This window comes from Pipistrellus hanaki (assembly GCF_964339955.1).
Source record: "Pipistrellus hanaki genome assembly, chromosome: 15".
Classification (NCBI taxonomy): domain Eukaryota; kingdom Metazoa; phylum Chordata; class Mammalia; order Chiroptera; family Vespertilionidae; genus Pipistrellus; species Pipistrellus hanaki.
Window position 1 is genome coordinate 1,376,028 of NC_140517.1, and position 24,359 is coordinate 1,400,386.

The 24,359-nt window shown below is 59.2% G+C and overlaps 1 protein-coding gene across 2 annotated transcripts; it reads right to left on the reverse strand.

Moving 5' to 3' along the window:
* Positions 1-10,417: 10,417 nt before the first annotated feature.
* NETO2 (neuropilin and tolloid like 2) lies at positions 10,418-24,359 on the reverse strand. Of its 2 annotated transcripts, none has more exons than XM_084905515.1 (9): positions 24,061-24,359; positions 16,738-16,794; positions 16,462-16,602; positions 15,079-15,327; positions 13,884-13,907; positions 13,659-13,786; positions 12,579-12,807; positions 11,610-11,723; positions 10,418-11,034 (listed from the first exon to the last, which is right to left on the reverse strand). In XM_084905515.1, exons 1-9 carry the CDS (start codon positions 24,092-24,094, stop codon positions 10,466-10,468), a joined length of 1,545 nt encoding a protein of 514 aa, XP_084761641.1. In that variant the 5' UTR covers positions 24,095-24,359; the 3' UTR covers positions 10,418-10,465. The 2 variants fall into 2 exon arrangements, with proteins under 2 accessions (XP_084761641.1, XP_084761640.1); XM_084905514.1 differs by having other exon boundaries at positions 13,863-13,907; positions 24,061-24,358.

Below are 24,359 nucleotides of genomic sequence, written 5' to 3' on the forward strand. Positions count from 1 at the left end.
GTGGACAAACGTGTTACAAAAGAACAAGCCGTATCTGTGAACACAGACAGGATGTCCGCTCCTTTGGAGCGCCCTGGTAGTTAGTAAAAACCCAGCCTCAGCGTCTCCGAATATTCTCTTTGCATTCCTCAAGACCCGGCGTGGCTGGGCCGTGGCCGTGGCCGTGGCCGTGGCCGTGGCCGTGGCCATGGCCGCAGCCGGCGTGGCCCAGGCGGCTCGGCATTCTCTCCTGCACGGAGAGGTTGCAGGTTTGATTCCAGGTCAAGGGGTCAAGGGCACATGCCTGGGTGCAGGAGGCAGGAGGTGGCTCATCAATGTTAGGTTTTTTTTTTTTTTTTTTTTTAAATATATAGATTTTTAATTTATTTCAGAGAGGAAGGGAGAGGGAGAGAGAAACATCAATGATGAGAGAGAATCATGGATGGGCTGCCTCCTGCACATCCCCTACTGGGGACTGAGCCCAGAACTCAGGCATGTGTCCTTGACGGGAATCGAACCCAGGACCCTTCAGTCTGCAGGCTGATGCTCCATCCACTGAGCCAAACCTGCTAGGGCTCAATGTTACTTTCTTTCTCACATTGATGTTTCTCTTCCCCTCTCCCTTCCTCTCTCTCAAATCAAGAATAATAACACATTAAACAAACAAAAAACATTTGAACGACCCAGCTGTGGAGGCCTGGAGTACACGCCAAGGGATTTGCAAACATCCCCGGTCACCGGACACTCCTCCCACCTACCTCTCCCCTTTCCCACCAATCCCATCCAAACCTGCTCTGCCCGGATCCCACAGCCTGCGGCAGGCTGTCCCCGCGGAGGCCCCACGGCCTGGGCGGGGCCTTGGGAGCCAGGTCCGATGTGGGGTTTCAGTGGGATTAGTCTGAGCTCCACCAATAGGCTGCGGGTTTCTTAGGGGAAACTTTGCCCCACAAGGTCTGGCTCTGAATGCGGGGGAGGCCTCCATCACTTCCGGTTCCCACTTCCTTTCCGCAGGCTGAGACGCTCCCACGGGGCGGTAGGAAGCCGTGGTGCAGGCAGAGGGTGTGGGGGCCGGCCTGGCTCGGCCGTGGACTGACACCGTGGCTGTGAGCGAGCGGGTTCCCAGGCGGGTCCTCCTGTGTCAGTGGGTGTCACAGCGTCAGCTCTTGTGAGGGTTCCAATGACACAAACAGGGTGCTTGGACCAGGAGCAAAGCAAACAGCCGCGAGCAATCGTCTGTCTGGTCCGTTTGCCTGCAGGCAGTCTCCACCTCCCTGCTGCCGTCTGTGTCCCTTTCAGTCCCGCCACTCCCCCTGCGGGGATTCCCTCTGTGGACCGAGGACTGCCCCCGCCCCCCCATCCCTTCTCCTGGCCTCCCTCTCCCGGTCCCCGTGGTCCCCGTGCTCAGCAATGACCGTGGTCTCCTCCTCTGCCAGGTCCTCCTTTCCCCTCCCACACGCTGGCTTTCACAATGTTTTTTTTTTTGTGTGTGTGTGTGTGTTTAAATTTTTTGGTGTTTTTTTTTCTCTTTCTTTTATTTATTTTGTGTATATATATATATATATATATATATATATATATTTTTTTTTTACAGAAAGAAAGGGAAAGGGAGAGGGATAGTTAGAAATATCGATGAGAGAGAAACATCCATCAGCTGCCTCCTGCACACCTCCCACTGGGGATGTGCTGCAACCAAGGTACATGCCCTTGACCAGAATTGAACCCGGGACCCTTCCGTCAGCAGGTCAATGCTCTATCCACTGAACCACACCGGTTAAGGCCACATCGTTTATCTTATTTCCTTTCTGCTCTAAAGAGTCCAGAAGAGCTGGACTTTATTTGTTTCAGTTTTCTTCTTCTTTTTTTTCCTAAGCGAAAGGCCCTTTGGTGATTCTTGGCTTCTGCTAGCCTCAATCCCTGCCTCCCTCTGTAATCTGTGACCTGATTCTAGCTCATGTTTTGTGTGTGTTTTCCTTTGTCGACAACAGTCTGCCGTGTGACCGGCTGATCTCATAGGTCAACGAGTGATTGCAGAGCAGCTCCGTGCACTCCCGGGACCCACGCCGGCCCGGCCTCACGCTGAGCCACGCCGTGTCCGTGCGAGCCCGGCCACACCTGAGCCGCCCACGTGGTGCTCCGCGGGAGCGCAGGCCCGGGCTCCGGAGTGGGCTCAGCCCAGAGGGCGGCCCCTCGCCTCGCGCGTGGCCAGGCCCGGGAAGCGCTGAGTCAGTGTGTCTGTGGCGCCGGCAGGGTCTGCAAGTTCAAGGCTCGGGAGATGTCAGCTTCCTGCCCGGTGCAAGTTCGGTTCCTCTCGGTGGTGAACTTGTGTAACTGCGGGGCGGGCTGGGGGGTGGGAGGGGGAGGACTGGGGAGGGAGTGAGAGGACGTTGCCACGGCTCCCGCGAACCTCACGGACCCCGCGGCCCATCGCGTGAGCCAGCCCCGGTGCCACCAGGTGGCCAGAGGGGCGTTTTGCTTCCTGCCTTTCACATCGCTAAACTTTTTAAAATATGTTTTTTATTGATTTTAGAGAGAGAGAAAGGGAGAGAGCTAGAGAGACAGACACGTCGGCTGGCTGCCTCCGGCCTGTCCCCATGTGCCCATGCCGGGAATGGAACCGTGACCTCCTGATCCACGGGGTTGATGCTCAACCACTGAGCCGCACCGGCTGGGCAGGACTGACCGGTTTCCTAAATGAAAAAGGGGAAAAAGAACTGGCTCAATCTACCACAGAAAAATGCCACTAAGTTACCGCTTACTGTCCACCTCTACTGAACGTGTGTGAGAACTACAGACATCTGACAAGGAAACCAAGATGAAAATATTTTTATTCATACATTTATGTTATTCAAAAGTCTCACCTATTTAAAAATTATATAAAAAAATATTGCTTCCATCCTATCCTCTCTACCTCACACCATTGCCCATATTTCTTTATTACCCTTTTCTTTTTCTATGCCAGTCATGCAAATACAAATATATACAATTAATTTCTGAGAGGAAGGGAGGGGGAGAGAGACAAACATCAATGATGAGAGAGAATCATGGACCTGCTGCCTCCTGCACACCCCCTACTGGGGATCAAGCCCACAGCCTGGGCATGTGCCCTGACCAGGAATTGAACCATGACCTCCTGGTTCATAGGTCATCACTCAACCCCTGAGCCACACTGGCTGGGCCCAAAATTTATATTCTTATCTCCACTTTTTGTTGATAGAAAAAGTAGGATACCCTAAGTTTAGCTCTGTACTGGCTTTGGTCATCTAATAAATCCTGAAAATTAGCATCAGTACACAGATTTTCCTCATTCTTTTCTCTCTCTCTCTCTCTTATTCTCTCTTTTGGTAAACGCTTTATTGAAATATAGCAACATATATCATGACTCACTGAATCAGTTCTCTCTTGGTGGGCCGTTGACTCGTTATCTGCTCAGTAAGATATGCATCTATGCCAGCAATGAAAAGGCCTTAGAAATCATTCTTTACTTCCCACCTGTGAGGTAACAGGGCCTAATTCTTCAGGGGCGTTCTGCAAGGCTGAGCCGAGTTCTGGATTTGTTTTTGATGGTTTAATTTTGAAGAACATTGCTTTAATGAAGAGAAAGATGTCTGCTTTCTGTAGCACGGAGGGCACTCATTTTACGTCCCCTGACATTAGACAGCTCCCCGGGGACTACGGGAAGCCAGCAGCCAGCCCACCGGCGTGGCTCCGTGGCTGAGCATCGACCTATGAACCAGGAGGTCCCGGTTCAATTCCCGGTCAGGGCACGTGCCTGGGTTGAGGGCTTGATCCCCAGTGTGGGGCGAGAGGAGGCAGCAGGTCCATGATTCTCTCTCATCATGGATGTTTCTCTCTCTCTCTCCCTCTCCCTTCCTCTATGAAATCAATAAAGAAAATAAAAAAGAGCCGAAACCGGTTTGGCTCAGTGGATAGAGCGTCGGCCTGTGGACTGAAAGGTCCCAGGTTTGATTCCAGTCAAGGGCATGTACCTTGGTTGCGGGCACATCCCCAGTGGGGGGGTGTGCGGGAGGCAGCTGATGGATGTTTCTAGCTCTCTATCCCTCTCCCTTCCTCTCCGTAAAAAATCAATAAATATATATTAAAAGAGAGAGAGAGAGAGAGAGAGAGAGATAAAGAAAGCCCACAGCCATCAGCATCCGCGCTTACACGTGAATGCGGAGTCCTGGGCTCTGCCTGTGCCAGGGGGCAGTGCCCCGGAGTGGCACCGGACAGCGGCTCTGAGTTACGGTTTCCAGATCACTGTAATGGAGACGTTCCTCTGGGCGGTTTGGCTGTGCACTCGTCCGGCAGATCTTCCCCGAGACAGAACGAGCGCCCCGGGCGCGGAGGACACTCCGGAGACCCCGCGGGCCGCGGCCCGGGCCGAAGCCCTCTCCCCCGGAGGAGCCCGCGGGAAAGGCTCGCCGGGCGTGGATCTCCGTGACGGCGGCGTTCACTGAGATGGCTGGCGTTCAGGCCGCCTCCTGGGCAGGTCCCCCTCTGAACGTCTCTTCCAGCAAACTGGCTCAGGGGTTGAGTGTCGACCTAGGAACCAGGAGGTCTGGGTTCGATTCCCGGTCAGGGTTGCGGGCTCCATCCCCAGGGTGGGGCGTGCAGGAGCTGATCCATGATTCTATCTCCCTCTCCCTCTCCCTCTCCCTCTCCCTTCCTCTCTAAAAATTAATAAAAACATTCACAGAAACATCAACAAGCCCACAAACCAGGGAAGAATTTGTCCCTGACAGAGGGTTGGACGGCAGACCAAGGAGCGGTATGAATGAATGGCCGCCGTTTCCGTGGTGACCTGAGGGCCAGCGCCAGCCGCTCTCAACCGTGCAGGCATTTCCTGCCTTCTTTTATCTCCCCCCCCCCCTTTTTTTTTTTTTTACAAGTTTTAATCACTTTATTTTTACTGACTTCAGAGAAAAAAGGGAGAGGGAGAGAGAGAGAGTGAGAGAGAGAGACATCAATGAGGAGAGAGAACCCTGGCCGGTGTGGCTCAGTGGATAGAGCACCATCAGCCTGCGGACTGAAGGGTCCCAGGTTCCGTTCCTGCTGGGACCTACGCCTGGGTTGCGGGCTTGATCCCTGGCAGGGGTCGTGCAGGAGGCAGCCAATCAGTGATTCTCCCTCATCATTGATCTTTCTCTCTCTCCCTCTCCCTTCCTCTCTGACATCAATTAAAAAAGCAAAGGAAAAAAAAAAGCGTCACAGCCTTTGAGCAGCCTTTCCTGGGCCGGCAGGCAGGCGGGAGGGGTTTTGAGCGGAAATCAAGGCAACTGGTCCCAACTCTGGCCGCCAGGGGGCGCGCGGGGCTGCGGGATGGTTTTCTCCCTCCTGGGCGGAGGCGGGGAGCCTCAGGGGGGCCGGAGGGGTCCCCTTCCTCTTCGCTCTGAAACCCAGTCAGAGAGAGGCACCCGCACCCTCCCCCCGGGGGAGGGGTCTGCCTGGGGTCAGGGGAGCCGGGACTCCCCGTCCCCTGGTTACTCTCCGGAGATCCGGGCCTTCGGTGTCCTCACCGTCAGGTGAGAGGGTTTATTCCTGTCCCACAGGCCGCCCGAGCCCGCGGCTCCTCCCGCCCGGAGGGGCGTCCTGGTGGGGCCACAGCGGCCACCCCCGCTCCCCACGGACCCCCTCCTCCCTGTGCCTCTGGCGATGGACTTCGGGCCGGTGATGGGACTGGCAGGCAAACCTCTCCCCTTGGCCTCTTTTAAAAATAAACATGTATATTTTTATTGATGTCAGAGAGGAAGGAGAGAGAGAGAGAGAGAGAGAGAGAGAGAAGCATCAATGATGAGAGAGAATCATAGATGGGCTGCCTCCTGCACGCCCCACACTGGGGATGGAGCCTGCAACCCGGGAATCAAACTGTGCCCTCCTGGTTCCGAGGTCAAAGCTCAACCCCCAAGCCACGCCGGCTGGGCCCCAGCCCCATTTCAGTGCGGACTCGCTGCCCCTCGGATGGTGGGGTGTGGGGCACCCTCTCTCCCTCAGGGGCTCCGGGAAACCGAGCATCGCCCGCAGCCAGAGGGACAGTCGTCAGTGGCTCTGGCTTTGCCTGATTGCGCCTCTGGCATCAGCAGAGAAGTTTGAAGCTGATGCCGTTACAGAAAACGAGGGGCAAATGCAGGCTGGGGGCCTGCAGCGTCCCGGGAGCCTCCGAGCAGCAGCAGTGCCGGGACCGACCTTGGCTCCCTCACGCCCCGGTTCCCAGGGGTAGATGCCCCCCACCTCCCCGCGGCTCCCCCGCCCGTGGCCGCACTGAGGACAGTGCGGGCACCAATGAGGCGGCACGGCGGCCGGGTCTCCTGCGCCTCCCCACAGACCCCGGTCCCTGACGCGGACAGACATCCCCGCGCTGGCGCAGACACAGCAAACCCGAGACAGGACGTGATGTGTGTGAACCTGGTGAGACATTCACAGAGGCTCCGGCTACTCCTTCACCTTCCGGCAGTTTGAAGCTTTTCAAAACAAGAGGAAAAGGAGCCCTGACCGGTGTGGCTCAATGGGTAGAGCGTCGGCCTTTGGACTGAAGGGTCCCAGGTTCGATTCCGGTCAAGGGCATGGACCTTGGTTGCAGGCACATCCCCAGTGGGGGGTGTGCAGGAGGCAGCTGATCGATGTTTCTCTCTCATCGATGTTTCTAACTCTCTATCCCTCTCCCCTCCTCTCTTTAAAAAAAAAATCAATGAAATATATATTTTTAAAAATCACAAAAGCAAAACACTGAAGCTATCCGCCAAGGCCAGGCACTGTTAACAAACATGGTTTATTGAGAACTCACAGGAATTGTCTTGCCAAGAAATGGTGGCAGGAAGTTGTGGGATGACGGAGGTCACACAGTCAGAGGCAAGAGAGTAAAACGCAGTTTGAAGGAAACAGACGGTTACAGGACCCATCACATTACGGTCAGGGTCCCGGCCCGGCTTCCTGGACCAGGGACCTGTGTCCGTAGCCGCCGCCGCCGCCAGGCCCAGCCCTGAGCCCAGACGGCGGAGCGCTCGGCGGGGGCCAGGGCGCGCTCCAAGGCCAGGTGCTCGCTGCTCTTCTCCGCCTTCGTTCTCTCCTGACGTCGGACCACACCCCCTTTCTGAGTCTTAAAAGAACCCGAGAATCCAGGCTCCTCTGACGGCCTCTGGGTGGACCCACAGCGTGTTAACACGTGGGACACCGGAGCACCAGCCGCAGACACCTCCGGGAGCACGTCCTTCCTGTGAGGGGCTCACTCCCCGGCTGGCCCTCCCGCTCAGCAGGCACGGAGGCCCCTCACCGTGTGACGTGGGACACAGGGCAGACCGCCCAGAGCCTTTCGGGAGGGAAACGGGGCCTCTGCTCTCTGGCCCACAAGAGGCCCCCCTGGCTGCGCCCGCACCGGGTGTGGGGATGGCCGGCGCCTGTGAGGCGGGTCCAGGCGTCCCCAGGAGGACGGGGGCACCGCCTGCGGCCGTTCCCGCACTGAAGGCCCCCCTTCCTGTCCGCGTCCTCGGCGAAGGGCCGGGAACCCTGGTGGCCGCGCTCCGTCTCCCCCGTGAACAGTTATGGCTTTGACTTGAGTAAAGAATCGGTAATGCCTCTCACGGACTCGGCGATGCGCCGTGTGCTGGAAGAACGCTCACCTGGCACAGCCGTCCCCTCCCCGCGGACGGTGGGCGGCTGAGGAGTGAGGACTCGGATCCCTCTACATGGAGGCACGGACAGAGTGCGGGTCGGAGGGGAGGGGCCGAGAGCCCCCTATGCGTGTATGCACGGCCCGCGGCCAGATGGCGGGGCGGGGCCCCTGGAGGGGGTCGGTGGGGGAGAACGGGGACGTATGTAACACTTTCAACAATAAAGAATTATTTAAAAATATCTGTCTCGCCCAGTTGGCATGGCTCAGTGGTCACTGGTTCAATTCCCAGTCAGGGCACAGGCCTGGGTGTGGGGGTGTGCAGGAGGCAGCCAATCAGTGATTCTCCCCTCACTGATGTTTCTCTCCCTCTCTCCTCCTTTCTGAAATCAATGAAAATATATTTAAAAAATAAAAACACGAACAAGGGGGTGGGGGTGGAGCTGTCTCAAGCTGGCTTAGCCGTCAGCCACTCCAGTTCTGTCCCTGGACGCAGACTGACCACCAGCCGAGTCCCCAGGCTGCCCCGGGTGGCTGTGCTTTTTGCAATCTGAGCAAATGCCACCCCGATGGGGACCCCCTTTCAGACGGGAAGAACGTCCGCCTGGGCCCTGTCATCCTTCCAACATGAAGGCAAATTAAAAGGAGAGAGAAAACCAGACTCTGGTGCTAGGCGGTTCATCGGGAAACACAGACATGTTTCCGGGGCCCGGCAGCCAGTCCGGAAGCCGGCCTGCCGTCCGGTCTGCTCCGGGCCCTTAGTTCACCGGGTACCACATTCACTAGGTCTCCCTTTCCCAAGCTGTATTTTTAAAAAAACTGGTTTTAGAGAGAGGAAGGGAGGGATAGAGAGTCAGAGAGACAGAGAGAGAGGAAGACCTATCAGTTGCCCCTGAACCTGCCCAACTGGGGGTCGATGCTGCAACCGGGGTGTGCGCCCCGAACAGGAGTCAAACCCGGCACCTCGGGGCCCGCGCTCCCGCCCGCTGGGCTGTGGCCCAGGCCGCTCTGCAAGGCGGGGACTTACAGCGGCGACATCGTGAGTCCATACCACGCGCAGGCTTTCCGGTCTCCTACGTGTGACACACTTAAAAAGAGGAGGTGCAGACGTGAAGGCGTGTCGCAGAGGGGCCACGTGAGATCAGTTCTTAAAAGAATGAACAAAACCCAGGGAAACTCCGGTTTCTCATTTCACTGAGGATTTACCACCGGCCCCGCCCCCAGCCCGCAGGAAACGGGAGGTTATCCCGCCGGAAGGGGCGTCTGTGTTAGTTCTAACGCCACACACGGCGCCGTCCTATGCACATCTAAGACCCGAAACCTCGACGCAGGACGCGGGGGTGATTCAGAGTAATAAATATCACACGGTGAGGAGTGGCGAAGGAAACCAAAGGCGTATGTACAGGGACCGGGGTCTCTGTGGGGCCGCGGGGCCGTCCGTGTGGGGCCGCGAGTCTCTGACCTCGGCGTGATGACGCGTGGACAGTGTCAAACACCACCAAAGGCCGGACAAGCCGGCGAGCTCCTGCCTCCTGTTCGTAAAGGACTGCGCCTGCTCCGTCCCACAAAAACCAGCGCAGGTCCAAGTGCGTTAAAAAGACGGTGGGAGTCGCTGTGCTGGGAAAGAACCAGAAGAAGGTCTTGTCCCAGGGAGACGGGGTCCGAAGGCTCCGCAGGGTCTCCGTCCTCCCCAGGCCCCGTGTGGCCTGGTCTCCGGGGGGACCAGGGAGAGGGAGCTCCCGTCTCCGCTCCGACGTGGGAGGAGGGGGCGCTGTGCCACGGGGCGAAGGGCCACCCTGGAACGGAGCCCCGGGGGGACATCTCGGAGGGTTTCTGGACGTCTCTCTTCATCGTTCTCACGATGTCAGCCGTAACCGGGGGACGGGCGCCCGGGACTGTGCCACTCTGGACCAGAACAGAACGGAGATGGAAGGAGACTGACAGGCCACACACGGCGCCCCGCCACCTGCTGCTCACAGCGGACGATCGGGGGACCCGGGCATTGGAAGGCAGCGGCGGAGACACAGGAAGGAGCGAGTGGATGGAGCACAGCCACGGGGACGGCCACACGTGGTCAGTCTCAGGCCGATGCCCGTGTGGAAACATGAGCGGTACCTTCACCGCGTGTATGTATGTAAGAAAACGAAATGTAAGAAGTACCGGCCTACAACAAATCCAAAGGGAAAAAAAAGGAATGTGAAGAAAAGTCTTATCTTTAAACTTCTTGTGGGACCGAGATGTGGCCAGAGCTGTGTCCGTCAAGAGCAGATTCCCGCTGGCCAGTGTGGCTCAGTGGTTGAGCGTCCACCCCGAACCAGGAGGTTGTGGCTGGATTCCTGGTCAGGGCACATGCCGGGGGTGCTAGCTCGATCCCCCAGTGGGGGGTTCTTTCTTGTCCTTGATGCTTCTCTCTCTCCCTCTCCCCTCCTCTCGGAGATCAATAAAAATATATTTTAAAAAAGTCAGCGTCAGGACAGGTGGCTGCAGGTGCAAGTCTTGGTAGCTGGGAGAGGAGGAGGGGGCCAGAGACAGGGCGGCGCTGGGGGTGCGTTCCCACGTCCCTGGGGAGGGGGGTCCCCGGCCAAGGGGGGGTCCCCGGCCGAGGGGGTCCCCAGCTTGGGGTCCCTGGCCGATGGGGGTCCCTGGCCGAGGGGGTCCCGGGCCGAGGGGGTCCCGGGCGGAGGGGTCCCTGGCCGATGGGGGTCCCGGGCGGAGGGGTCCCCGGCCAGAGGGTCCCGGGCGGAGGGGTCCCGGGCGGAGGGGGCCCCGGCGGAGGGGTCCCTGGCCGATGGGGGTCCCCGGCGGAGGGGTCCCCGGCCAGAGGGTCCCGGGCGGAGGGGTCCCGGGCGGAGGGGGCCCGGCTCGGGGTCCGGCGGCGGCGGGTCAGAAGTCGATGGAGAGGGCCGCCGGGGCCGGGTCGTCGCGGCCGCGCGCGTAGATCTCGCAGGGGACCTCCTCGGCCACGCGGTCGGCGCGGGGCGAGCCGGGGCCGGCGGCCGGCTGGAAGGTGAAGCTGCTGCGGGGGAAGGTGCTGTTGAAGGTCTTCATGGGCTGGGGCGGCGCGAAGTCGTGGCGGAAGGGCAGCTCGGCGGCGGGCAGCGGCGGGCGGCCGGGCCGGGCCTGCGCCCCGCAGTGGTGCTCGTGCACGCAGCGCGAGGTGGACGAGGCGCGCCGCAGCGGCCGGTAGCCGTCCAGCTCCTCGCCCAGCTCCCCCAGGTCGGCCGCCAGCTCCTTGTCCCGCAGCGAGAAGAGCTCGTAGTGCGGCGGGTCGAAGGCGTCCGGGAAGCCGGGCTTGGGGAAGGCCGCCTTGCAGGCCAGCACCTTCTTCCGCGGCTGCTTCACCTGCACCAGCACCGACACCACCAGCAGCACCAGCACCACGCCCGAGGCCACGCCGATGATGGTGCCGTGGGTCCGCGTGATCTGCTCGAAGAGGCCGGCCCGCTTCCTCTCTGCGGACAGACGGGGGCCCTCAGCCGGGAAGGGGCCCGGGCTCCGCCCGCCACGGGCTGGGGGAGAGCGGGGACCCAGGAGCCAGGAGGTCAGGGTTCGATTCCTGGTCAGGGCACAGGCCCAGGTTGTGGGCTCCATCCCCAGTCGGGGGCGTGCAGGAGGCAGCTGATCAATTTCCCCCTCCCCCGCTCGCTCTTCCTCTCTCTAAAAAGCAATAAACTCGCTACACTAATAAAACAGAAAGATGCAAATTGGCTGTGCCTTCATGACGCCCACCAGCCAATCAGGAGTGAGTATGCAAATCAATCCAACAAAGATGGCGGGTTAATTTGCATACAGAGGTGCTGAGCAGCTGGGGGCCGGACACAGGTTTCAGCACCGCCCCAGCCACTCTGGGCCTCTGGGCAGCGCGGGAAGCCAAAAGGCGGCTTCAGGCCAGAGCACAGGCAGTGCCGGCAGCCAGGGGAAGGCAGGCCATTCTTGCAGGAATCTCCGTGCACCGGGCCTCCTGTATCTGATGAACAGCGATGGCCGCTGTCCCCCGGGGAAGGCGGGCCTCCGCCCAGGGACTCACCTTTGCAGTGGTTCTCGTCCCATGGGTATGCGCAGTTCTGGACGCCGTTGCAGACCAGCGAGTTGTTGATGCACATGTTGCTGTGGCAGAAGAAGGTGCTGCCCGTGCAGGGCGCTGTGGGGGGAGGCCAAGGACAGAGTGTGAGCCCCTCCCCGTACCTGCTGCCAGGGTGCCGCTGCTCCCGCGGGCAGCTTCCCAGGAACGCCCCCTGCACCGCACCTCCCCTGCGGGGAGGCGGAGGACAGCGCCCCCCGAAGAACACGTGTTAATCCTCACCCGGGGGCACTTTCCCATCGATTTTTAAAGCAGAAGAGAGAGGGGAAGACAGAGAGCAACATCAATGAGAGAAACACAGGGATTGGTTGCCTCTTGCTTGTGCCCTGGCCGGGGAGGAGCCAGCAACCGAGGCACATGCCCCTGGCTGCCTTTAGTCCACGGGCCAACACTCTCTCCACTGAGCAACACTGGCCGGGGCTCGGCCCCACTTTCTCCTTTTCTTTCTTTCTCTTTTAAAATATATTTTATTGATTTTTTTTACAGAGAGGAAGGGAGAGGGATAGAGAGCTAAAAACATCGATGAGAGAAACATCGACCAGCTGCCTCCTGTACATCCCCAGTAGGGGATGTGCCTGCAACCAAGGACTAAGACCCAGTCATGTCTACACCCTGTGAGCTGCCGTTTTTGTCAAAAGGAGACGCTCAATGTCTGGTTGCGTGGCTCCGTGGCTGAGCATCGACCTAGGAACCAGATCAGGGTTCGATTCCCGGTCAGGGCACAGGCCCGGCTGTGGGCTCCGTCCCCAGTGAGGGGCGTGAGGAGGCAGCCGATCCGTGATTCTCTCTCATCTTTCTCTGAAATCAATAAAAATATATTAAAAAAAGAAAGAGAAAAGGGAGGAGACGCGCCAGGACCGCCTTGTGAACGGGTGAGAACGACGCCCACGACCTCACGCCCGGGCGGGCACTCACGCTCCACGAAGGAGGTGAAGAGCAGCCGGAAGCGGCTGAGCCGGCTGCCCTCGTCCGCCCACATGCGCACCACGCCCACGCCCGTGCGCAGCGTCACGTCGTTGGCCACCGTGCTGCAGAACTTGGCCTTGAGGTTCTCGATGGCGCTGCTCCCGTCGTACACGGCCACGAAGTTCCGCTGGCACTCGTTGGAGTGCTCCATCTGGTAGTCCAGGAACCGCAGGTAGATCTGCGGGCCAGAGGGACACGGCTCTCACGGGGCCCGGCGCCCGGCACCGCCCAGGCCGAGGGCTCGGTCCCGGTCAGGGCACCGCCCGGACTCTGCCCGCAGGGGGCGACACGTGGACCGAGAAGTTGATGCCTCGCTCCCTTTTCTCTCTTAACACAAACACACGTTCCGTGTCAGTTTAACTGCTGGGACTCCTAGAAGCGACAGCAGGAGGAGTTAGCCGCCAACCCCCGTCTGTCAGGCACCGAAAGCCGCCTTCCCGGGAACAGTCTGTGGCTGGTGGGATGGGGGGAACAGGGGACTGGGGTTTGCTGCGTTGGGGTTTGGTGTTAACCAACCCCGAGACCTTGGACAGGACACTTTAGCCTCTTGTGATCCACTTTTTTTTTTTTTTAAATCCTCACCTGAGGATGTTGTGATTTTATTTATTTATTTATAGTATATTTTATTGATTTTTTTTTTTACAGAGAGGAAGGGAGAGAGATAGAGAGCTAGAAACGTCGATGAGAGAGAAACATCGACCAGCTGCCTCCTGCACATCCCCTACTGGGGATGTGCCCACAACCAAGGTACATGCCCTTGACCAGAATCGAACCTGGGACCCTTCAGTCCGCAGACCGACGCTCTACCACTGAGCCAAACCGGTTTTGGCCAATAAAATATATTAAAAAATAAAAAGAATCTTACTGCATTTGTGTGCTATTCCTGAAATTGACACTATAGCTTATTTGTTTACAAACTCAAGTAGCACATCATGGCAGGACTCGCCCCTCGGCCCCGCCCTGGCTGCCCCGCCCTGGCTGCCCCGCCCTGGCCCGGCCGCCCCATCCTGGCCGCCCTGCCCCGCGTGCCTTGGCCCTCGGGGTGGCCCGGATGGTCCAGATGCAGTCCACCGCCTGGCCGGGCTTCGTCTTCCCCTCCTGCTCCACCTGGCTGGACCGCACAACGCCGTCGGCCCCCGAGAGCTCGAACTGGCAGTCTGCAAGGGAGGGGCAGGGTGAGCGGGCACGCAGGCAGGCGGAGGGCGGGGCAGAAAAAGAGGGAGCATACTAAACCTGGGATGGGGTTTAAAATACCTCCGAGGTACGTAAAGTCTGGATCTGCAACGGAAAGAGGAGAGCGTCAGCGGCTTTGAGGCAGTGTAGAGCCACCTACTACTGCGGACGCTACATTTAGTAACGGACGCTACAGGAAAAATGCTACATTTAGTAATAGACGCTATATTTAGTAATGTATGCTACAGTAACAGATGCTACACTTAGTGACGGCTACTACATTTAGTCACAAACGCTACATTTAGTAATAGACACTACATTTAGTAACAGCTGCTACAGTTACAGATGCTACAGTAGCAAAAGCTACACTTAGTAACGGCTACTACATTTAGTAACAAACGCTACATTTAGTAACAGATGCTACAGTACAGCTGCTACAGTAACAGATACTATAGTTACAGCTGCTACAGTAACAAACACTACAATAACAGATGCTACACTTAGTAACGGCTACTACATTTAGTAACGAACGCTACATTTAGTAATAGACACACATTTAGTAAAGGATGCTACAGTAATAGTAACAGACACTATATTTAGTAACAACTGCTACAGTAACAAATACTACACTTAGTAACGGCTGCTACATTTAGTAACAGACGCTACATTTAGTAACAGGTGTCACACGTAGTAACAGATGCTGCACTTAGTAACGGTGCCAGAGAGAGCTTCCTGGTGTGGACTAGAGACCACTGTGATTTGTGTGCACATTCACTGACAGCATCATGCTTTTAAGTGATAATACATAGGTTTAAAAAAATACATTTTTTTTTTTAATTGATTGCCGAGAGGAAGGGAGAGGGGAAGAGAGAGAGAAACATCAACGGTGAGAGAGAATCATGGATCGCTGCCTCCTGCACGCCCCCCACTGGGGATGGAGCCCGCAGCCCGGGCCTGGGCCCTGACCGGGAGTCGAGCTGCCACTTTGTGACACGCAGCCAGAGCCACAGGGGCTGGGCTTCATCTCTCCCAGCGACAGGTTTCTGCGTGAAAGCCCGAATGGCAGCGAGAGCCGCACACTCGCCGCCTGCGCTGCTGTCGCCGTGCGGCCTGGGCTCTGCCGGCCGAGGGCAACCGTGTCCTCACGTCCCCCGGGGCTGGCTCTGCCGGCCAACCGTCCGAGGGCGCTGGGTTCTGGCGGCGGCGCCGGGCTGGGCCGGGGCGGCTCCTGCGGGGGACGGAGTGAGGGGGAAGGAGAGGGAGGCCCGGCTCTTACCTGGGATGAAGGAGTACTTGGCCCGGAAGCCCAGGCCTTCGAGCTCCTCGTCGGAGCTGAACCTGACCCACAGGAAGCGGCCGGTGGAGCGCAGCAGCGGGGGGCTCCGCGCGCCGCAGAAGCGGTCGATGAGCGGGGAGAAGCCGAAGGGCCCGTCCCGCACCTCCAGGTGGTCGAAGCGGCACTCGAACGAGGGCTCGATGTGGAAGTGCTGGTCGAAGGCCAGCTCGATGCGCTGGCGGGGCGCGGCTGCAGGGAGAGCCGGGGTCCCGGTGAGTGACGGGCGAGAGCAGAAGGCCCGCTCAGGGGACGGGCGGGGCGCGGCTGCAGGGAGCCCGGGGTCCCGGTGAGTGACGGGCGGTCACGGTTAGGCCGCCGCGGGCGGGAGCAAATGCCCGCTCAGGGGACGGGCGCTGCCGAGGGCCGGGGGGAGGACACGGCTCCCAGAACCCACGGCCAGTCCGTCTCCGCTGCCCGGGGGGGCCGTGCTCACCAGCGGGGCAGGGAAAGGGGAGCCGAGCAGCTGGTGTTGGCCCTGACCACAGCGCGGCGGGAGCAGAACGGGGGGAAGGGCAGGGGCCGAGGGCACGGACTGGCCCGGAGCCGGGAGGTGAGAGCGGTCTCACCGAGGGGTTTCCCAGCCACTGGGGCAGCGAGGTGCGCTGGGACGTCTTAGCCCCGTGGTCGGCAAACTCATCCGTCCACAGAGCCAACTACCAACAGCACAACGACTGACATTTCTTTGGAGAGCCACATTGTTTAAACTTAAACTTCTTCTCACGTCACTTCTTCAACACACACTTGCCGTGGTGTTTTGTGGAAGAGCCACACTCAAGGGGCCAAAGAGCCGCATGTGGCTTGGGAGCCGCAGTTTGCCGACCATGTTCTTAGGGGATTCGAACTCCTAGGTCATCGCAACTGCTGTCTCGGGAATGTGCTCGGTATTCAGAAACACGGATACATTACTATAGTTCAGGTCAAAAAGTAGGTGCTGAATTTTGTTCAAGTTGGTTTAAACAGGGCATTTTAACCAATGGATTTAGTTTTACCAGGAAAGTAAAAAGGCCCTGGCTGGTGTGGCTCAGTGGACAGAGCGCCAGCCTGTGGACGGAAGGGTCCCGGGTTCAGTTCCAGTCAAGAGCACAGGCCTGGGTTGCAGGCTCGATCCCCAGTGTGGGGCGTGCAGGAGGCAGCCGATCCATGATGCTCTCTCATCATGGATGTTTCTCTCTCGCTCCCTCTCCCTTCCTCTCTGAAGTCAATAAAAATATATTTTAAAACATAAAAAAAAAGAATCAACCAATCAATGGGAAGACGTCCTCGGGCGAGGAGAGAAAAGAAGAGCAGTGAAAGGCGCGGAGTGAGGACAGAAGCCGGCGGTACCTTCCAGCACGTAGGTGCACTCCCTGTTGGGCGGGTACGGGTCCGGGTAGCTCGGCGAAGCAAAGTGGCCTCCATTGCTGGTCCGGACCCAGATGCCGCACTGGGTGCCGGCCACGTGCCGGACCCCGATGTTCTGTCCATCTGGCGGGAACGGAGGTCAGAGCAGCGGTCCCAGCAAGAGGGCGACCCCTCCTCCCGCCCACCACTGCCCGGCTCACCCACACCACATAGCACCCCCGCCCCCACGTGCACGCGCTGCGGCCCCGGAGCGCCTACCTGGGGGCTTCTGGGCCACGGCGATGCCCTCCACCACCAGCACGGTGATCAGCAGCACTGCGGGGAGAGGAGACGTACGGCTTCCGTTAGTATGTAAGGAAGATCAGATGACGGCCGAGGAGCCAAAACCACTTTCCTTACATTTGCTCTCGATTTAAAAATTTAAGGCAAATTTTATTAAGCCTGGTTGGCGTGGCTCCGTGGCTGAGCATCGACCTGTGAATCAGGAGGTGGCGGTTTGATTCCCGGTCAGGGCACAGGCCCGGGTTGTGGACTCCATGCCCAGTAGGGGGCGTGCAGGAGGCAGCTGGTCCATGATTCTCTGTCCTCATGGATGTTTCTATTCCTCTCCCCCTCTCCCTTCCTCTCTGAAATCAATAACAAATTTTTTTTTTAAATTAAAAGTATTTTAAGTCTATTTTTATTGCTTTCAGAGAGGAAGGGAGGAGAGATAGAAGCATCCATGAGAGATAATCATGGGCCGACTGCTCCCTGCACGTCCCCTACTGAGGATAAAGCCCCAAACCGGGGCCTGTGTCCTGACCAGGATGGAACGGCCACCTCCTGGTTCATAAGTCTGTGCTCAACCACTGAGCCACACTGGCCAGTGGGAATCTGCTGTTGACGGACACGGCTCTGGCCATATCTTGGTCCCACAAGAAGTTTAAAGATAAGACTTTCCTTCACATTCCTTTTGATTTTTTCTTTTGTTTGTTGTAGGCCAGTACTTCTTACCACTTGATTTTCTTATGTATATACACGCGGTGAAGGAACCGCACACGTTTCCACACGGGCATCGGCCCGAGCCTCCGTCCACGGGTGACAGATCCCGTGGCGGGTGTCAGGGAAGCCCGGAGCTGTGCCCCGTGGGCCCAGGAGGTGAGGGTGAGCTGTGAGGTTCTGATGAGCGATTGGACAGGGCGGACAGCCCGAGCACAAAGATAACTGACAACGCCCTCAAGTATCTGAACCCTGAGGACACTCAGCGCGGAAAGCATGTTTTAATTCACGATGCCTTCAGAGAACACACGCTTTTCTTTTTTTACAACAGACGTGGCCGACCCCAGCTGTTCCCGTCGGCCCTGTAGTCCCCCCAGGGGCGCACGCTCTATGGCTGGCTCTGCGGTGAGCCAGCCGGCAAACGCTCAGCCAGGCGATGGGCCGGGAGGGGCCCTGAGAAACAGGACGGGGAGGGGGCAGCGGGCTCCGGGGACCGATCCCGGGCGCTCTGTGGCCCTGCGAGGCCCGGACCCGGACCGAGGCCGAGGGACAAAGGCCCGGGGTGAGGACATGAAACTCTTTGTTCCTCCCCGTCTGAGGCTCAATCAACGACAATGAGTTCCTTCGTGCTGTGAAGAGCCTTTTACTATTAACTTTTAAAAACATGTTTTAATTGACTTTCAGAGAGAGCGAGGGAGAGGGAGAGGGAAACCCCGGTGAGGAGAGAGAATCTTCGGTCGGCTGCCTCCTGCACATCCCGTCGGGGTGGACCTGTAACTGGGGCATACGCCCTGACCAGGTCGACATTCAACCACTGAGCCACACCGGCCAGCTCAGTTGCATTTAAAAAAAATATATATATATTTTATTGAGTTTTTACAGAGAGGAAGGGAGAGAGATAGAGAGCTAGAAATGTCGATGAGAGAGAAACATCGACCAGCTGCCTCCTGCACACCCCCCCCCGGGGATGTGCCCGCAACCAAGGTACATGTCCTTGACCAGAATCGAACCTGGGACCTCCCAGTCCGCAGACCGACGCTCTACCACTGAGCCAAACCGGTTTCGGCTCAGTTGCATTTTTATACATCAACACCGAACTACTGGACAAAAATCATACGCCTATGGATGAGGACAGCGGGGTGGGTTGGGGGGGGGGATAAAGGTGGGGTGGGGACTAAGCGGAGGGGAGCTATGGGGGGAAAAAAAGAGAAACAATTGTAATAATCTGAACAATAAAGATTTATTAAATTAAAAACAAACAAACAAACAAACACACTGAATTATGAGAAAGGGAAACTAAGAAAAACAATCCCATTTACAGTTATACACACACACACACACACACACACACACACACACAGACACGCCGAACCAAACAAAGACGAGAAATGGAAGCAGACACGCTGAGTGGCAGCACTCTGTGTCCTGGGCAGGAAGACTGGACACCACGGACCGTCCACACGGCCCCCCGCGCCTCCTGTCCGGACACCGGAGCCGCAGGAGGCCGGAGCCACGGCCCCGGAGATAGAGGAACGCGGCCGGAGGCCCGCACCGCCTGCCATCGGACGGTCCGGGGCGGCATCACAGCGCAGATCGATGGGGCAGAACTGAGCGCCCGGAATGGATCCCCGCCTCCCGCTCCGATCGATGCTCCACAAAGGAGCAAGGACGCACACCGGGCACCGCGTCCATGCGATCGATGGCGCTGTGATAATGGCACACCAGAATAAGCTCAGAATAGATCAGACTTAAGTACTGGACTCGGAACCATAAAAAACCTACAAGAAAACAGAGGCAGTAAAATTTCTCGTAGCAATATATATATTTATTTTTTCTGACCCATCTCCTCGGGCCAGGGAGACAAAAGGAAGAATGAGCCGACGGGACCACCTCACACTAAAGAGCTTTTGCCCAGCAAAGGACCCATCGACACAACGAAAAGACAAGCGCCCGAGTGAAGAACGTACCCGCCAAGGGCACATCCGATAAAGGTTTATGTCCAAGATGGATACAGAACTTACACAGCTCAACACCACCCCCACCAAACCACCCCGCCCATGAGAGACGGGCAGAGGGCCGGCCTAGAGGCTCTCCGAGGACTACAGCGGCCCAGACACAGGAAAAGGTGCTCAGCCTGGCGACCCACCAGAGAGACGAAAACTTAAACCACAATGAGCATCATCACCTCTCACCGGCCGGAGCGCGATCACCAGGAAACCACCAGCGCCCAGCGCCGGGAGGGTGCGGAGAAGAGGGAGCCCGGTGCCCGGGGCGGGCGGCAGGCCGGGCGGCCATGGCGGGAAGCAGTGTGGAGTTTCCTCCACAAATTAGAACGGACCTGCCTGTCACTGCCGGGCACACCCCGGAGACCGGACCTGACGGGAAGGAGGTGCCCCGTGCTCACTGCGGCGTGTTCACAGCGGCCACGGTGGGAGGCAGCCGCAGCGCCACCCCGAGGGGAGGGGTGAAACAGCTGGGGGACAGTTCAGAAGGAATAGCACTTGGTCATAAAAAGGAAGGAAATCTTGCCGAAACCGGTGTGGCTCAGTGGATAGAGGGTTGGTCTGCGGACTGAAAGGTCCCAGGTTTGGCCGGGACCGGTTTGGCTCAGTGGATAGAGCGTCGGCTTGGGGACTGAAGGGTCCCGGGTTCAATTCCGGTCAAGGGCATGTACCTTGGTTGCGGGCACATCCCCAGTGGGGGGTGTGCAGGAGGCAGCTGATCGATGACTCTCTCATCGATGTTTCTGCCTCTCTATCTCTCTCTCTTCCTCTGTACAAAATCAATAAAATATATTTTAAAAAAACAAAACAAAACAAAACAAAACAAAAAAAACAAAAAAAACAAACAAAGGTCCCAGGTTCGATTCCGGTCAAGGGCATGCACCTTGGTTGCGGGCACATCCCCAGTAAGGGGTGTGCAGGAGGCAGCTGATCGATGTTTCTCTCTCATCGATGTTTTCTAACTCTTTATCCCTCTGTTTTCCTCTCTGTAAAAAAATCAATAAAAATATATATTAAAAAAAAAGAGAGAAGGGGATCTTATTACCCTCTGCGACAGCGTGGAGGCACCTGGAGAGCGTTGTGCTGAGCGAAGTGAGCCAGTCAGACAAAGCCCAGTTCCCTATGGTCTCACTCACGTGGCATCTAGCGAACAACGTGAGCTAACAAACACCACAGAAACAGACCACAGGCAGGAAAGCAGACTGACAGCTGTCAGAGCCCAGCAGGCTGTGGGCTGGGTGACAAAGCAAAGCAAACCCCCTCCCCCAACACACAAATGTACAGACAGACAATGGTATGCTGATCTGGAGAGGGGAAGGGGGTGGGGGATGGAAAAGAAAGTAAAGGGGGCCCTGACCCATGTGGCTCAGTGGATAGAGCATCGGCCTGCGGACTCAAGGGTCCCAGGTTCGATTCCGGCCAGGGGCATGTGCCTTCGTTGCGGGCACATCCCCAGTGGGGGGTGTGCAAGAGGCAGCTGATTGATGTTTCTAACTCTGTCCCTCTCCCTTCCTCTCTGTAAAAAATCAATAAAGTATATTTTTTTTTTAAAAAAGAAAGTAGCCTAAACCGGTTTGGCTCAGTGGATAGAGCGTCGGTCTGCGAACTAAAAGGTCCCGGGTTTGATTCCGGACGAGGGCATGTACCTTGGTTTCGGGCACATCCCCAGTAGGTGGTGTGCAAGAGGCAGCTGGTCGATGTTTCTCTCTCATCCATGTTTCTTAGCTCTCTATCCCTCCCTCTTCCTCTGTGGAAAATCAACAAAATATATTAAAAAAAGAAAAAAGAAAAGAAGACAGTAAAGGGGGAAAAGAGGATGGAGGAGACCTGACGTGGGGCGGGGAACACACAACACGATACACAGATGATGTCGTGGCAGACTGTACCCCTGAATCCGATACAATTGCATTAAATAATGTAGTAAATTAAAGAGAAAGACACAGCTTTCCAGGACTTACTTAGGCCTGTATTGTTTGCTCTCTTCGATGGGAGGCTTAAGGATGAAGGACAGGAGCCGGCATTTGCCCGGCCTCACACAGCTGTTTTCAAATGCGGTGCGAGGGGATGTTCACGCGGCATCACCGCCAGTGCAGCCCCGGGCACGGCGGAACGGCATGGGGGCTGGCGGGACGCGGCCCCGGCGGGGGCGTGGACGGGACTGCGATCCGACAGAGCACGCAGGCCGAGGACGCTGCCCTCTGACCCGGCAAGTCCGGTGTGACCGAGTGACCGCACACACTCCCGCGGGCCATCGGGTGTCGCCGCCGGGGAGGCTGAGCGGCCCGGAGCCGCTCTGTGGCCTGAGCCGAGCGGCCAGGAAGCAGCGGGGCCTCAGACAGGGGAGCCGCTCCGGGGCCCCGGGCGGCGGCAGACACTCCGGACCTCGCTCCCGGCCAGGCAGGCCGGTGCCTGGAAACCTGCAGACGCCGCTCACTGTGTCCGGGGACCCTGCCGCCGGGGACCCCCTCCCGGAGACACACCTTTCTCGCCTCCGCACGCTGGCTGCATTTGGAGAGAAACAAACCCTCCTTTCCCAGCGATGGCGGCAGCTGAGGCGCCTGGCGGAGGGAAAGCCTTTGGAAGCACCCAGCGCCCCACACTGTCAGCCTGAGCGGCCGCACTTTCCAACTTAAAGGCCACGCTTTCTGCACAGGTAACGCCCGCACCGGGCTTTAGAACATCAGGAGAGGGATGAGGGACGCCGCCCCAGGGGGCTGTGCTCCTCCGAGGACCGGACACAGGGCTTGTTCTGTCCTGGGCTCAGGAGCGGCTTTGTATCCGCCTCCTTCCATCTCCACACACGTTAGTCTAATGTGCACACATGTAACCGAGTGCACACCCCTCCCATCTCCACACATGTTATTCTAATGTGCACACATGTTACTCTAACTTGCACACATGTAACCGAGTGCACACATCTTCCATCTCCACACGTTATTCTAATGTGCACACACGTTACTCTAATGTGCACACGTTACCGAGTGTACACCCCCTTCCATCTCTATACACACACGTTACTCTAATGTGCACACATGTTACTCTGATGTGCACACGTCATCGAATGTGCACCCCTCACTCGGACGCACAGCCACGTCACCTGAGGCACATACACTCCCTGCTCAGAATCCAGAATCCCCGGAATCCCCCCAGGCAGCTGTCAGCACCCCCTCACAGCAGCAGGCGCATTGGTGTCAGAGACCAAAAACAGCCGCTCAGGCCGGGCTGCAGCCCCGCCACAGCCCCCCTCCGCGGCGCGCTGGGCCGGGTGCCGGGCCGGAGGGAGCGGGCCACGCTGTTGTCACCGGAGCTCCCCGGGCGCCCCCGCGGGCGTTCTTTCCCGAAAGGCGGGCAGAGCGCTCCGGCCACAGGGGGCAGCGGCACCCCGCGGGGGCAGGCGGCCCCCTCCCGCCACCCGCCACCCGCCACCCGCCACCCGCCGGGAGCCAGCCAGGCGATGGGTCCTCCCAGCCCGGGCCCCACGAGTTCTGCCGGCGGCGGCTGAGCCGCAAACCCGGGCTGCTCGGCCGCGCACGGACTGTCCGGGGAGACAGAGCCCGCGATGGGCAGACACGGAGGAGCCCCCGGAAGGCGGCTCCCTCTGCACAGGCCGTTCGGATGGGGCACCACACAGCCTTCCCGTCCTGCCCGAGCCCGGCCCCGGGACCGAGCGGGCCGGGTGGGAGGAACGGGGGTTCAGCCAGCGCCTGGCATGTTAACAGAACGGGGAGCCGCCAGGCGTTCGTGGGGGGACGGAGAAACAGGCTCCGGCCGGCGGGTCCCGGGGCCCGGTCAGCCCGGAGCCCCGGGGGGGAGTTGGGGGCCAGGGCCGAATGCCTGTCCCACGGATGGAGACTGACACCGAACGCGCTAATGACTGTCACAGCCCGGGGACGGGACAGTGTGGGTGCGGACAGGAAAACACCCCCTTTGTCACCCCCGGGTTCCAGGGTCCCGTGGGGAGCGCTACATGCCCGCATACACCCCACTCTCCACTCCTTCCCCCTGAGAGAGAGACGGAGAGACAGAGACAGACACAGAGACAGAGAAACACAGAGAGAGACAGAGCATGTCGTAGCGTTGCCGGCACCGCGCTGTCCGGCGGGCACGGGCACCGGGGAGGCCGGCGCGGCGGACCGGGAGAATCGGGAACGGACGGGGCTCATTCGGGGCGAGTTTCAGCGGCAACTTTGTCTCCGCGTCTCGGTTCCCGCGTCAGAACGGAAACCGCCCGCCGCCCGCCGGGGTGCCGGCCCCACCGCGGCAGGCGGAGCCGGGTGCCCGGTCCGGGCGGCGGGGCCGCAGTGGCGCCGCAGCTCGGGCCGCCGCAGGTGGGACCGGCCGGGGCAGGCCGCCGCCCCCGCCCCGCGCAGCGCCCGGGGGCCCGCAAGTCCGGGAAGCCGGCCCGCGCCCGCCGCCGCGAACCCGCAACTTCGCGGAGCGAGCGAGGCCCGCGCCGGCGCCGTGGGTCCCCGTCCCGGTCCCCGTCCCCGTCCCGGTCCCCGGCCGGAGCCCCGAGCCCGCGCGGCGCCCAGACAAAGGCGCGGCGCCGGGGACGGAGCCCGCCTCGGCCCGCAGGGGGCGCCGCGCCGGGCTCGCTTACCTTTGAGGGTCGGGCCGAGCCGCTCCAGGGCCATGGTCCCGGCGGCGGCGGCGCGGCGGCGCTCACGGCCCGGCTGGCAGGCGGCCCCGCGCCGAGCCCATCGCGGCCGCCGGGCGGCCTCCCCGCGGGCGGCGCTCAGGGCCCGCCGTCCCCGCGCTCCGCGCCCGCCGCCGCCCCCCGACGGGCGCCGCCTCCGGCCTCCCGGCGCCCCGTCCCATCGACCGGCCCGAGCCGCGCGGCGCGGGCGCAGGGACAGCCCGAGCGGCCCCGCTCAGTGGCGGCGGCGGGGAGCCCGGCGC

Coding starts and splice junctions, on each gene's coding strand:
- NETO2 (XM_084905514.1), bottom strand. CDS start 24,094: ATGGCCCTGGAGCGGCTCGGCCCGACCCTCAAAG. Junction 12,808..13,658: donor GGGCCACCCCGAGGGCCAAG/GCACGCGGGGCA, acceptor TCTGGCCCGCAG/ATCTACCTGCGGTTCCTGGA. Junction 11,035..11,609: donor GGACGAGAACCACTGCAAAG/GTGAGTCCCTGG, acceptor GTCTGTCCGCAG/AGAGGAAGCGGGCCGGCCTC.